Source organism: Hypanus sabinus, chromosome 17 (assembly GCF_030144855.1).
Source record: "Hypanus sabinus isolate sHypSab1 chromosome 17, sHypSab1.hap1, whole genome shotgun sequence".
Classification (NCBI taxonomy): Eukaryota; Metazoa; Chordata; class Chondrichthyes; order Myliobatiformes; family Dasyatidae; genus Hypanus; species Hypanus sabinus.
In genome coordinates this window covers 28,152,339-28,167,605 of record NC_082722.1, presented here as the reverse complement: position 1 = coordinate 28,167,605, position 15,267 = coordinate 28,152,339, and the positions used below count along the sequence as shown (strand labels likewise).

The 15,267-nt window shown below is 40.9% G+C and overlaps 1 protein-coding gene across 2 annotated transcripts in view; it reads right to left on the bottom strand.

The window, feature by feature from the left end:
- The window catches only part of LOC132406767 (11-beta-hydroxysteroid dehydrogenase type 2-like), an 83,032-nt gene that overhangs the window by 49,369 nt on the left and 18,396 nt on the right, over positions 1–15,267 (bottom strand). For both annotated transcript variants that reach the window (XM_059992730.1, XM_059992728.1), the window contains exon 2: positions 2,237–2,449. In XM_059992730.1, coding sequence (XP_059848713.1) covers positions 2,237–2,449 — 213 coding nt within the window. The remainder of the gene's footprint in view (positions 1–2,236; positions 2,450–15,267) is intronic.

The window sequence follows — 15,267 nt, the reverse complement described above, 5'->3', positions numbered from 1 at the left end:
GAAATTCATTTTCCTCAGAACGTAAGAGTACTAATATCATCAAAGCTGATGTCATTCCTACCTCTGAATTTAGGCAACAGCTGTGGAAGGTTCTGCTTAAAGCATTGACTATGAAAGTATGAGTGAAAAGGCATTGCACTGTTTATTCTTGTAACTATCTTTCATTCTGAATAAAGTTCTTACTGATGTAAAAAAACAGATCTGGAATGGCTTTTAACTGCTACAAACAATGGAAAGAGGCTTCTGTAAACATTTTCAGAACTGTGCTCGATGTTAATGCTGAAGGAAGACAGACAGTTCTGATTCACTAAGCTTAATTAAGGATAATGGCATGGGTATATCATTAAGGTGCAACTGTATCGCAAGACTGTGTAGGTCACTATTAATTTACATACTAGTGCTTATCCACGTTTTGTATAAGCTTTGTTACAATTCATAAGATCAAAGAGAAAGATGCTTTTGTTAGTCACTGTACTCCAAAGTGGAACTTGTGGTGATTTTGTACTTTTAGAGCTGAGAAGGTAGGTTAAAATTAAAACTAATAACTCGTTTGGTTTAAGCTTTGTGAATCCAGCAGTTGTAAACAAAAAGCTGAATGATAAAAAGTGGGGGGGTGGGGACTTTGCATCTTCCATCATGTAAAAACAAGAGTTACTAATTTTCTTGAAGGATCCAGGTGTAAAATCCAGATTGTTAGAATTGCTATAAGAAGGATGTAATTCAGCTGGCGAGGCTGTAGCAAAGATTGACGGGAACTGGATGCTAAGAGTTATAATGAGAGATTAGATAAATGGGGACTGTTTTCTGCAGAGCGAAGGAGGGTTTAAAATTATCAGGGGCACTTTTCCTAGGGAGGGAATAATAAATAGAGGACATACGTACAAGGTGAAAGGGGAAAGATTTAAAAAGGGCATGAGAGCTCATTTTTCCACACAGAGGGTGGTGGGATTATGCCAGAGGAGGTGATGAATGTTTAAAGGTATTTAGACAGGGTCATGGACAGCAGGAATACAGACCAGATGGGATTGGTGTAGATAGGTAACTTGGTTGATGTGGATGATGTGGGCCAAATGGTTCAATTTGGTTGCGCGAATGGAGCAGACTCGATGGGCCAAATGGCCTACTTCTGCTCCTTTGTCTTGTGATCTTGTGATCTTATGAATATCTCGGAATATAAGAGGCATAGGAAGGGCAGATAGAAATAGATTTATTCCACATTAGGGCATTAAAAACAAGAAGTAGGTAGAAGATTTAAGGAGAAACTTGGGGGTAAGATATTTTGCACAGAGAGTGGCTGATATTTGGAGTGAGCTGCTACAGGATGTGGTGAAATTAGATACAATTATTATGTTTAAGAGGCATTTAGACAGACTCTGAAATAGGCAAGGAACAGATCCTAATGTGGGCAACGAATTAGTATAGATGAGCAAAAATGTCGAGATGAACAAAGTGGGCAGAAGCTTCTGATACTGTACTGTATGACTCTATGATATCATTACTCTATCATTTTCAGAATTAATGATTAGTTTATCACTATTATACCCGTCTGACTTTAGCCATATACCATACTGTGAAAGCTAAGATGTTTGGGAAAACATTTCAAAGTCAAAGTAAAGTTATTATCAAAATGCATCCATGTCACCTTGTATTAGCTGTAGCTTCATCTTCTTGCAGGCATTTCAGCCACTAATATACCAAATGACAGGCTGAACAATTGAACTTTCTTGCATCGGCTACTAGACCACTAATGTTTCTTCTTCTGTTTTAATCTTTTTCACCAAGGAAACAATGCTCCAAAAATAAAGAACTTCCCTCGGTTAGAACTTTATCCTAAATGATGACATAACACCTGAAGAAGGATCTCGGCCCAAAGCATTAACTGTTTACTCTTTTCCATAGATGCCGCCTGGCCTGCTGAGTTCCTCCAGCACTTTGTGAGTGTTGCTCGGATTTCCAGCATCTGCAGATTTTCTCTTCTACATGTTATAGTGCCAATGTTGTAGTTCTTGCATGTGGCAATAGGTAATGTTAATTATTATGCATGATAATCACCTGATGTGATGTGAATTATTATCACCTGATGTGAAGTTAGAACATTTCTAATTTGCAGTCATTGTCAGTAAACAATTGTTGCCCTTCAGAAGAACAGATGAATGTTTATTCTATTGCTACAGATTTATTAACTTTGTGAACATTTCCAGGACCTTGGAATGAAACATGGTACTCTGCAACATACCTTTGTCTCCCAGCTGCTTTTCAATTTTTTTCTTAACTTCTTGGACCATGGCCCAGTCTGTAACATCCATTTGAATGACTGAGAGTCGATCAGAAGCAGAATATCTGAGAACCTGCGCTCCATTTCCTTCTTCATGAAGCACCATTGCAAACACACGGAAGCCAAGGAGATGGAGGCGCTTGGCCAGACTGTGGCCAAAGCCCGAGTCACAACCTAAATGTAGAAAGAAAAGACATTGGTAATGGGTTCATTATTAGCAGATGTACAGAGATAGAGTGGTTTGCATATGGACCATTCCAAATGGGAGTATGTCAATGTAGTACAAAGGAAAGGCAGCAACAAATGCAGAATGCAAGGTCACAGTTACAAAGGAAGTGCGGGGCAGGTAGACAATGAGGTGAAGCAGCCATGCTCAAGTCGACTGTGAGATCTTCTTCATGATGGGGGGGGGGGGGGCAGAAGAGAGAATGACCAGAGTGAGGAGGGTCTTTGATTATGTTGGCTCCTTTCCCCAGGCAGCAGAAAATACAGATAGAGTTAGCAGTGGAGATGCCAGATTCTGTGACACAATTCAAACAAGTAGGGGTAAGTAATTGTTCAAACACTAATACAATGAAAAAAAGCAGTCTCTTAGTTATTTTTGTTCCGTCCTGCTTACAAATTTAATGTTGCCTATAAAGAGGCAAAAGTATAAATGTCCACGATACAAGAAACAAATATGTTTATGAGCACTGTTCCCTCTAAGCTGTGCGGGTGTGCAGCCACACAGTAACTGAAATGCTCCTGTGCACAAAGCCATTGATGCCGTGCAGCTGAAATTTTCTTTTATATAGTGCTAATATAACTTTGAAATTATTAGCATTAACTGTCAATGATGTTTTAGAATATCTGGCATCCCTTTGTAAATTCCTTCAGAAAAGCTCTTTGAATACAATTGAAGCACTGCAGTATGGAAAAGCAAAAATTAACAAGTTATGGTCACAGTATCTTGGCGATAATGTTTATTGGAGTGACAAAGTGAAAGATCTGCTTGCGTTTATAAGTTCTGATGTTGATACTGTGCCTATTATTTGATCCATTCAACATGTTAATAAATTTCTTGATGACGAGCCTATAGATTGGCAAGCTTTTGACCCTGCAGCTATTGAAAACACAACCAATTTTGAATTTGGAAAAGAGAACTTTGTGTGACTGACAAAAAATACTCAGCTACTATCACAACTCTGATGGAAATGTTGCCTCAAAAATATTGCAGCAATGAATAGTGTGATTTCAAATTTGTCATTTCTGGGAAAGTTAAGACTGGTCCAATTAAGACGTTTACTGATAGTTTGAACTATGTGCTTAGAAACAAAGAACTTGAAGAACTGGCAATTCTCATTGCATCATTGAAGCATTTCAAGCTTCTAGTGCTGACTGCGAACGTGGAGTCGGTCTTATGAATTCAAGCAAATGTAAATCCAGGTACAGACTAGAAGTGGAACCTTTGAATGACCTAATGAGGATTAAAATGTGGCTTTCACCTGGATGTGAAATTAATCTGGACGGTGCTCATAGACAAAGGGTCTGTAATAACGACAGAGTATGAAATGTGGAAGATTTTCTTTGTTCTCCATTTCATTACACCCTTCAATTAATAAATAAAATCAGAAGTATGTGATTTTTCAATTTTCATTCTAAATTTTCATGTTACAAAAAAAATTTTGCAGTTTTCAGGCCATGTAAGTATTCCCTGCTCAAGGCAATGGTTCATATGCAGTTGTGTAAAAAGAAATGGAGGGTATGTTGCTTATGAGCCTCTGAAGAACTGCTGATCGGAGACCAAATTCTATTATACATCCAGCACAGATGGCTTAATGGGTCCTCCTTAGAAATACTTAAAGTCTTGGTCTTCAATACAGAATGAATAAATCTGTTAAAGAATCGGAGAGATGGCAAGAAAGCAGATGTCCTAAATAATTAAACTCTAAAAGCAAGATAAAAAATTACAATAAAAGAAATCAACTTGGTTCATGGACCTTCAAGTCAGGTGGCTGCTGATAGAAAGCTTTGACATAGTAATAAGGGAGGATTGGTAAGCTTGATACGGTTGGCTCTTATTCATTCTCGATCAAATGCCTTTTGAAAGTATTACGTAATTTGGAGGAACAGGGAATAAAATAGCTGTTAAAGCTCGGACATAGAATCATTTGATGATCATAAAGCAGAGAGTAACGGGAAATTGATTTTTAAACTGGAAGAAAGTTGGTAATTGTAGGTGTCCTAAAACAAATGAATGCTTTAGATGCTAGATATCCAAATAATACAGAGCAGCATTGAAATACTCAACTAGTTTGACAGCATCAACGGAGATGGAAATAGAGATAAATTTCAGGTTAATAACCCCTTGCCTGAAAAGTTAGAGTACATGAGATTTAAGATGCAGAGCAAGGAGGTGGAGAGGTGATGGAGTTGAGTGAAATAAGGTAGGCAAGGTATATGTGAATAGAAAAAGGTGGGTCTATAGGAGATGCAAAGAGAGGACAAATGAATGTAGAATTACCAGCTAATCAGAAAAATACGAGAAGATAAAATGTGAAATTGAAATACAGTACTGGAATTACAGGTGATTTGAAATTGTTGAACTCAAATTTAAGTCTCAGAGAATGAGGGGAGATTTGATAGGGGCATATAAAATTATGAGTGGTATAGATCGGGTAAATGCAAGCAGGATTCTTCCACTGAGGTTGGGTGAGACTAGCTCTAGAGGTCATGCATTAAGGGAGTTCAAGGGGAACATGAAGGGGAGCTTCTTCACTCAGAATTTGTTGAGTGTGTAAGGAGCTGCCCGTGGAAGTAGTGAATGCAGATTCTATTGCAACATTTGACAAGTTCGGATGGATGGAAGGGGTATGGAGGACTATGGTCCAGGTGCAGCTCAATAGGACTAGGCAGAATCATCCTTCTACATGGACTAAATTGGCCATAGGGCCTGTTTCTGTGCTGTAGTGCTCTATGACTCTAGAAAGCTGTAGCATATTTGTCACAAGATGCATTGCATTGAATTTATTTGCATATTGGCAGAAGTCGAAGACAGAGATCAGAGTAGGAGTGTGCTATGATATTTAACTCCAAACATTGAACTGATTGCAAGAAAAAGACGAGGGCTCAAGAGAACAGGTCTTAGATTTGTTTTTACTTTAAGCGAAGTACCTACGTATGACATGGCGGCATAATAATGTATGTCATTTACGTTCTTTTATATATAACCCACAATGCATTATGTATTCAACAAAGAATACTTAAACAAACAATATATTACTCAAATATTACTGAAATATTAAATACTCAACAGAGTGTCATGTTTGTGGATTGAAAAGAGGAAAGTTCTGCAAACTAATTTCTTTGCATTTGAGGTTGCTCTTAACCTCCACTCATGTCCTAAACATTGGTGCAAAAGTCAGAGTCATCTGTGCCTGTCTTTGGGCAATAAAACATTGTTGTATTGCCCCCTAACATTGTTTAGAAAGCTACTGAAAGGTGGGAAATTCATTAGTACTGTCAAGTGTCCTCACACGCTGTTGTGCTGCTCAAGGAGCTGTCAATATGAGCGTACAAGTGCACGAATTAGGAGCCGAGCAGATTGCTTGGCCCTCAAGCCTGCTCATTGTTCACTGAGGTCGTAGCATCGATCACCAAAGATCCTCGCCACCCACGATACGCTCTTTTCTCGCTGCTGCCATTAGGTAGAAGGCACAAGTGTCTCAGGACTCACACCAGCAGCTTCAAGAACAGTGAACATCAAGCTCTTGAACAAAAGGGGATAACCACACTCATTTAAGGACTCTGTTATTTTGTTATTTTATGCTTGTTATTATTGCTATTCATTCATTATCTGTTTTTGCATAGTTTGTTTACAGTTTACAGATCCTGTTTACAGTTACTGTTCTATAACTTTGCTAAGCATGCCAGGAGTATAAGAATCTCGGGGTTGTTTGTAGTGACGTGTGTGTACTCTGATAATAAATTTTACTTTGAACTTTGAACTGACCTTACTCGTGGTCTGAATTCTTCTCTATCACCTGCCTATCCTCTCTCACACACTGTCTCCAAGCTTTCTCTAATTGTGAGCCAACCTCCTCTTCCCCAGTCTCTTCAGTTTGGTTCCCACCCCCCAACAATTCTAGTTTAAACTCTCCCCGGTAGCCTTAGCAAACCTCCCCGCCAGGATATTGGTCCCCCTGGGACTCAAGTGCAACCTGTCCATTTTGTACAGGTCACACCTGCCCCAAAGATCCAGAAATTGGAATCCTTGTCCCCTGCTCCAATCCCTCAGCCATGCATTTATCCTCCACCTCATTCTATTCCTATACTCACAGTCTCATGGCACAGGCAGTAATCCTGAGATCACTACCTTTGCAGTCCTGCTTCTCAAATTCCTTCCTCACTCCCTGTAGTCTGTCGTCAGGATCTCTTCCCTTTTGCTCCTTGTGTCTTTGGTACCAATATGTACCACGACCTCTGGCTGTTCTCCCCTTCCACTGCAGGATATCATGGATGTGATCTGAAACATCTTGGACCCTGGCACCTGGGAGGCAAACTACCATCCGAGTTTCTTTCCTGTGTCCACAGAATCGCCTGTCTGATCCCCTCACTGCAGAGTCGCTTATCACTACTGCCTTCCTCTTACTTTCCCTACCCTTCTGAACCACAGGGCCAGACTCTGTGTCAGAGGCACGGCCACTGTCACTTCCCCCGGGTAGGCTGTTCCTCCTCTCCCAACAGTACTCAAAGAGGAGTACTTATTGTCAAGGGGTACAGCCACAAGGGAGCTCTCTAGTACCTGACTCTTCCCTTTCCCACTTGTCTGTCTCCCAGGGTCTGTCCCGGTGTGACCACCTGCCTGTAACTCCTCTCTATCACCTCCTTGCTCTCCCTGACCATCGAGCTGCATCTGCAGTTCCCTAACACTGTCCCCTAGGAGCTGCAGCTCAACACACTGGGTGCGGTTATGGCCGACCGGGAGGCTGACAGACTCCAGGACCTCCCACATCTGACACCGAGCGCATAAAACCAGCCTCATATTCATACTTCCTTTCTGTAATTAACACAGATAAACCTACCTCGTCCCGTTACCGCCAAAGCCCTAACACTCTGCTACCCTCACACTCCGCTGCCCGCTAGATATGGCAGTCTTCTTTTTAAACTTTTCCCTCCCTACTGGCTGACATGACGTGCCTGCGCAGTCTTGCCCCTCTTTACCCTGAGTAGTAAAATGCCTTCACTCCAAAAATCCTTTGCCATTCCACTCGTAGCCTTCTTGCTCTGAATCTAAAAATACTGATACTGATATATCCAACTTACCTTCTCCGTCTCAGACTGCAGGATGAATTCTTTCAAATTATGATTACTGTCTCCTAAGTGTTCCTTTACCTTAAGCTCACTAATCAAATCATATCGATTGCATAAAATCCAAAGCAGAATAGCCTTTCTCCAGGTGGACTCAGCTACAAGCTGCCCTAGAAAACCCTAATCATTCTACAAATCCCCTCTCTTGAGATCCAGCATCAACCAGATTTTCCCAATTCAACTTCCTATTGAACTCTCCCTTGACTAAGGTAACATTGCTCTTTGTACATGACTTTTTTTTTTAACCTATTGTAATTTCTATCCCATATCCTGGCTACTATTCAGAGGTCTGTATATAATTCACGTCAGGGTCTTTTCATCCTTGCATTTTCCCAACTCTGTCCACAAGGATTCTACATCTTCCAATCCCATGTCACCTCTTTCTAAGAATTTCATTTCAGTTTTTATCAACCCCCCCCCCACCTACCTGCCTGTCCATTTGATACAATACGTACCCTTGGATGTTAACCTCTCAATTATGATTTTCTTTCAGCCACGTCTCAGTGATACCCACAACATCATACCTGCCAATCTCTAACTGTGCTACAAGATTGTCTACCCTATCTCATATACAGCATGCATTCAAATATAACACATCCAGTCCTGTATTCATCACCCTTTCTGATTTTGCATTCATGCAACACTTCAACTCATCCTACTGCCTGCAATTTTGCCATTTCATCTGCCCCTTTCTTCCTGACAGTCTGCCACACACTGCATCCACTTGTGTACCAACTGACCCATCCTCTGCCCTATCACTCTGGCTCCCACCCCACTGCCAAAGTAAAAGATGACTCATCTGAGTTGTCATTATCCTGAACAAAGGTTTTGAAAACCTCACAGGTAAAAGTTGTTGTCAAGCTGATGCTGGAAGAACAGTGCAAGAAACAATTAAATCTTTCATGTGGAAGTTCATACAATGTAACAAATGGCAATAAGACAACTGGAAACACGCTAGTTCACTTGAAATGCCGTTAACAAGATCTGCAATTCACGCTGATATCATGACCACAATTTAAATGTGAAGGATAAAATTCAGAAATCTGATAGAGTGCGGACAATAGCAACTGACTCAGGGTGACTTTGATAACTATATGGCTGGTGATGGTGTTTTTCGACAAAAAGAGTAAAATCAAACTAAACTAGGCAATTTCCATGTGAGTATTGTAGACATGGCAAGTCTTTGAAGGTGAACATCAAAAAAACAACTAAGATTTAGTTGGCTGGTTGAAAGGTCGACTAGAATGCCAGATGGAAACACAAAAGACTGCAAATGATGGAATTTGGATCAAGAAACAAAGTGCTGATATTTATTCAATTTAAGTTTCAGTTTTATCCCTTCAATGTCACCTAATAAAAATAATATTGGGTTATGTGGAAGTTGTGTTCCAATAATTTGTTCCAATAAAACTTAAATTTATCCAAAAAGGTTGAATTTTGAAACAAGACCAAGTGGAATGTAAGAAAGTACCAATTTCTTGATTACATCAAAAACATTGATCAGATAAGTTTGGGTTTAATCTATTTATTTTTTGTGGTGTAATATATAATTGATGTAAAAAATTATATTGTACTAATCTGAGTCGAACATTTATTGTATTTGTCATCCTGTCAAGACATAGTCTTGACCAACTTGTTTCAACAATATTAATATTCAAATCCGTTTCCCATTTTTGTCTTGACTTATGGATTTCTTGTTTAAGTGTCTGTTTTTGAATCAGATTATACATAAAAGAAGTAAATTTTTAAATTTTTCCTTTTTGAATTAAAGTTTCCTTTTTAAATTTTATAAATAAAGTTTTATAAGTTTTATAAAGTTTTAAGTTTTATAAATAAAAGAATTTATAAAAATTGCATTGGCAGTAGCATTGCAGTTACTTGGAAATCGGATTTGTATTTAAGTATGGATCGTTGGAATAATGAAATATTTAGCTGTATTCCACTTGTAAAAAATTACTTATAATTTAAGGAATAAATATGATACATTTTTGAGTATTTGGCGCCCTTATTTACAAAAGATAGGATTGTATATATAGGTGCTCCGATGATAAGGATGTTGGTCCTCTGGGGAAAGAAACAAATACATATATTAAATTTATTCTGAATCCCATGGAGCATGTGGAGACCTTCCGATATCCAGGCAGTCTTTGTTTCTTTCTTCTTTCTTTTTTTTCTGTTTTTTTTTAGGTAGGGGTATGTTACAGGGGGAAGGGTTAAGGGGAGGGGGAGTGTAGATATTATTCTACGTAATTAAATTTGAAAACTGAATAAAAATTTAGAAAAAAAAGAAACAAAGTGCTGGAGAATCTCAGCAGGTCAGGAAGCACTGGTGGAGGGAAATGGACAATCAACATTTTGGATCAAGACCCTGCATCTGGACTGAAAGATAGAGGGGGCATAACCAGCATAAATAGATGAGAGGCGAGCTGGAGCAATAGGTGGATCCAGGTGAGAATTAGTAGATGTAGGAGGGAGGATGGAAATGACAACAGATGCTGGGACATCTTAGGTGGAGGCAACAAAGGGCAACAGATGATAAGAAGGAAAAGAATGTGGCACCTTAATTAAGAACAGAAGACGGAGGAGCCAACTGCAAGAAGAGTGCGTATGTGACGGGCACATGGAGAGGATGGAGGAGGAGAAAGGGACAGGGTGGTGGGGCTAGTGAGAAGAGTGGGTATGGAGGAGGAACTGCACAGATCAGGAGAAGAGAGAAAAAGGACAGAGGGGGAACAGGTCGCCTGAAAGTGGAGGATTTGTCAGGTTGTATGCTACCATGTGGAATTTCAGGCACTGTTCATCTGGTCTGCATCTAACCTCACCCCGGCAATGGAGGAGACAGGTCAATGTGGGAACAGGGAGAGGAGTTAACATGGTCAGCAACCTGAAGCATCAGATAGCCCCAGCGCACCGAGCACAGATGCCCAGCAAAGCAGTTACAGAGTTCACACTTGATCATACTGATGAAGAGGAGGACACAGCAAGACAACTAACTTCAATAAGCAAGATTTTATTTTTTCTTCTGGTTATTGGCCAGAATATAATATTTAATATAACTGCTTAATATAATATTTACAATGCTGCTATGTTAAAGATGTTACAATGTTAATATATTAAAATCCTTGAAGGTTTAAGACCCTTTAAAGCTCATGGTATACAATACAAAAGGAAACTATGGTAAATCATTATAATTTACTGATTAGGCCCCAACAAGAGTAGTGCAGTCACAGCTGGAGTATTACAACTATTTCTGGACCCTATTGTTTAAGAGATATACAAGATGGGGAGAAGACTTGCATGAATGTTTTATGAGATTAAAATCTTCAGTACCGTGGAAAGACTGCAAGGATTTTAAAGTAGTAAAATAGAAAATATTGTATTCAAGAAATGAAAAGACCATTAACCCAGAAGAAACAAAAATAAAACTGGCAAAAAAATGCATGGTAACAGGGAAAAGCAGGAAAGCAGAATAGCCTCTTTGCATGATATTGGACTGAAGTTTTTTTTTACTTGTAACTGTTTGTTTAATTAATTCAGTTTTTCAAATATATCTGACAGGTAAAATATGTCAGACTCAGCATTGACAATTTGTTCTTCAAGCAGCTCATCACTTAGAAATGCTACAATACTATCCCAAAGGGCAACAAAGTGCAAATGAGAATTACCTTTTGATAACCATATGCATAAGTAGCCATTCAAATTCCCCTGCAATTTCCTCACAAAGTTGTCAAAAAAGATGATCTTGAAGTGTATTTGCTTTGATGACGTTCACAGCCATTATTACCACCGCAAAGGTGTCATTCAAACACCTAATTTTTTTGCAACCAAATGATGACGGTGGATGGATGACACAGCGTTTGCAAAAAAAACCTCAGGCACAATATTTTTTAAATAAGCGATGAATCCTCGGTGTCTTCTTACCATCGAAGCAGCACCATCAATTGCACGCCATTATATTTTGCAGCGGAACATCAATTTCTAATAAATAGCTCTTTTCAAAAATAGTTTCCCCTTTGGTATCAGTCTTAAGCTTTTGGCCAGAAAGCATTTCCTTACTGACCTGACCATCATTCAAAAACCTAGCACACAGGAAGTCATCAGAAGAGCCTTATTATCACATAATGTGCTTTCATCGATTTGCAGGGCAAACTTCTTAACTTGCAGTTGTGCAACTAGTTGAAATTACAACAGAAACTACAGGAGTCCTCTCCTCTCTGCAGATTAACCCTTTCTGGTAGATGACCCACCGCAGTCACTCAGCCTTCATGTCGCATTTTAAAAGGATTAAACACACGTGGACCGGTACAGAACTAGCCTCCTGCATCGCTGACTGGCCTTGCTGCAGACAGCCCCGCCAAATCTGCAGTTTGTGATTTGGGGGTGGATGTGGAGTGAGGCCCTGCAGGGTGGGGATGGTGATTTGTGCGAAGTCAAGCAGGAGCAGAGATAAGAATTGATATGCCTCACTTACCCCCACACACACTAAAACACCCACTCTAAGCTGCTTTGCAGCCTCATTTGCATCACCTAGTATATTTTTACATTAATTTCATTCAAGATTCTAATAAAATTACATATATCCATTTCTGTTTCTATTTATATAATTTAGTAATATTTCTTTAAAACAATAAACTTACCTTGGCCCATTCAAAAACCCCTGTGGCCTCCAGTTTCCTGTTCTTTTATTTATCACCCCTATGATATCTGGCATGGTCCCCAGGGAAGCCATTTGGCCGAGACTGAGAGCCTCTTTATTAGCTGCTGTACAAAGCACTTGCAGAAAGGAGCACAGGAACTTTTGCAGTAGGAACTTGGAAGAAGAAAATTGAATGAATGCATGAAAAGGCAACTTAACTGGAGCATAATAAGCAAAACAGAAGAAGGGGACTGATATGAAGGCTGTTGCACTGGACTGAGCATGTTCCAGGCATATAATGACTGTTGCTTAACAAGTAACTTGTATGGTAACAGAAAGGGCCTTTAGATTTATACTGAATTAGTCTACTAAAATAACCCATTACTTCTTTGATTGCAGCTTCACTATGCCTTTCATTTTCATTAGCATAATGTGGGTAAAATTGGCAGAGACAAAAAAAATTAATGCCAACCCCAATTATCCTGGATGTATCAGTGAATCGCTTGTGGTAAAGGCACTCCCTAAATAGTGTTACGAAGGTAGTTTTAGAACTCAGACGTAACGAAGGATTGTGCTATATTTCTGTGTTAAAATGGTGTATAGAATGGAGATTTTTCATTTCCTGGAATCTTATGAACCTACTTCTCTTATTTACATGTGGTAAAGCTTGAGGGTTTGGCTGGTGTTGTCAAATTCTCCCAAGTTGCTACCATGTACTGTATCTTGTTGATCATCCAAATTACATACTCAGGGTGTGGTGGGGCAAGTGAAAGTTTAGGATGGGTGGTTGAAATGCCAATTAAATAAGCTGTTTTACTCAGCATGACGTCAATCTTCTTGACAGTTGTTGAAGTCGTACTCCATCCAGCCATGTAGAATGTGTTCCATTAAGTACCTGACAATAGAGAAAAGGCTTTGAAGAATCAAATGTTTAGTCTCTCGTTCCAGGACACGCAGCGCCTGGTGGAAGCATTGTATTTACATGGTTGCTGCCGCTGGGTTCCGATGTGGCCCAAGCAAGAGACACTGAAGCGGGTCAATAGCTCACAGACTTTAATGCGAACAGAGCCAGAGGGAAAGAAAACGCTAGGCCAAATGGGGCTGTTAACTAAAACTCTCAAATGGTAAAAGAAGCCTACACTGCGGCTGAAAGGAATAACCAAATATAAAATGAACACCGCTAGTCTTCAGAGTCGGTTGACTTGACAGTCCAATTTCTCAGGCAAAGCCGAATGCAAACAGGCAGCAAAGCGTCGCTGTGCTGGGTTTAAGTCTCGACAAGCACCATGATGGAATGAATGGAGTTAAATACTATCACAATGAAATAATAATTCGCTGACACGAGCATGTTCATGAGCACAGTTACCATATTTGCTGCGCTGCCAAATCCGTGGTTGTGACAGTTGGTTCAATGAAGATCTGCCTACTTGGGATCATCACAATATTCAATGTAGGATATTTGGTCATGGAAATGCCAACAGAATATCAAGAAACAGCTTGGTGTGGCGACCCACTTCCTAGCACACTCGAACCGGCTCACAAATAGCCAGCGCGCCGGCATAAAGGCCAGTCCCAAAAGGGTCCCAAGTCTGCTTCACCAGCAAGGGGAAAAGCCCGCGCGTGGGACAGGACCGTGAATACGTGCCCCCTACAGCATCCACGAGCGGGACAGGACCGTGAATACGTGCCCCCTACAGCATCCACGAGCGGGACAGGACCGTGAATACGTGCCCCCTACAGCATCCACGAGCGGGACAGGACCGTGAATACGTGCCCCCTACAGCATCCACGAGCGGGACAGGACTGTGAATACGTGCCCCCTACAACATCCACGAGCGGGACAGGACCGTGAATACGTGCCCCCTACAGCATCCACGAGCGGGACAGGACTGTGAATACGTGCCCCCTACAGCATCCACGAGCGGGACAGGACCGTGAATACGTGCCCCCTACAGCATCCACGAGCGGGACAGGACTGTGAATACGTGCCCCCTACAGCATCCGCGCCTGGGTAGGGCGGGATCAAGAAGGCTTTAAAGCGAGGCCGCTAAGTTCGAATAAAATCTTTTTGTAACTGCAGTTCATTGACTCAGTGTCGTTATTTCAGCGCTGCGTGTAGCACACCGCTACAATTAGTGACCCCGACGGTCCAAACGATATTTGGGCTGAAGATGACTGATGCTGCATCTGTTCATGCAGAAACTGCCAAGCTTCTGGACGCTGCGACCTCACCTCTGGTTCCAGCAAGCAGAAGCCCAATTCCACGTTCAGCAGATAATGTCGGAGGACACATGTTACTACTACGTGGTGAGCTCCCTCGACCAGGACACAGCGGCCCAGGTTGAGGAGTTCGTACAGCGGATGGCAAATACACTGAATTCAAAGCCCTGCTCATAAGGACTTTCGGACTCTCACGGCGCGAGCGGGCTGCCCGCTTACTGCACCTGGATGGTTTGGGAGACAGACCTCCATCGGCTTTAATGAACGAGATGCTGTCCCTGGCCGGAGGACACAAGCCCTGCCTCATGTTTGAGCAGGCATTCCTGGAGCAGCTGCCCGAGGACATACGCCTGCTGCTGTTGTCGTGGTTTTTCGTGCCTCACAAATGACCAGGAGATGCAGAAGATTCTTCAGGAAGGGTTAAACTTTAATTTGCAAATCAAAGCTGAGACAGTCATTGAGCTAGTCGCTGATTGCCCACCGATCCCCGGACACGGCATTTTTTATATCAATCTCCTGGTCCAGTTTCACACGTACCACACGTACGTCCCATTGACTTAATCATGTTCTAATCTACATCTCTTAGCTACCTCTCATTAACACACCATTGTCTTTTACATTCCTAAGATTTCATTCTCTAGCAAATAGCAAGTGTTCATTCTTAATACTCCATTCTCCTGCTAAATTGGGTACATGCATAGCAAATAGCAAGTTTCAAAGCTGACTACATCTCTTTAGCTACCTTTAACACACCATTGTCTTCTACATTCCTAGGATTTCATTTTGG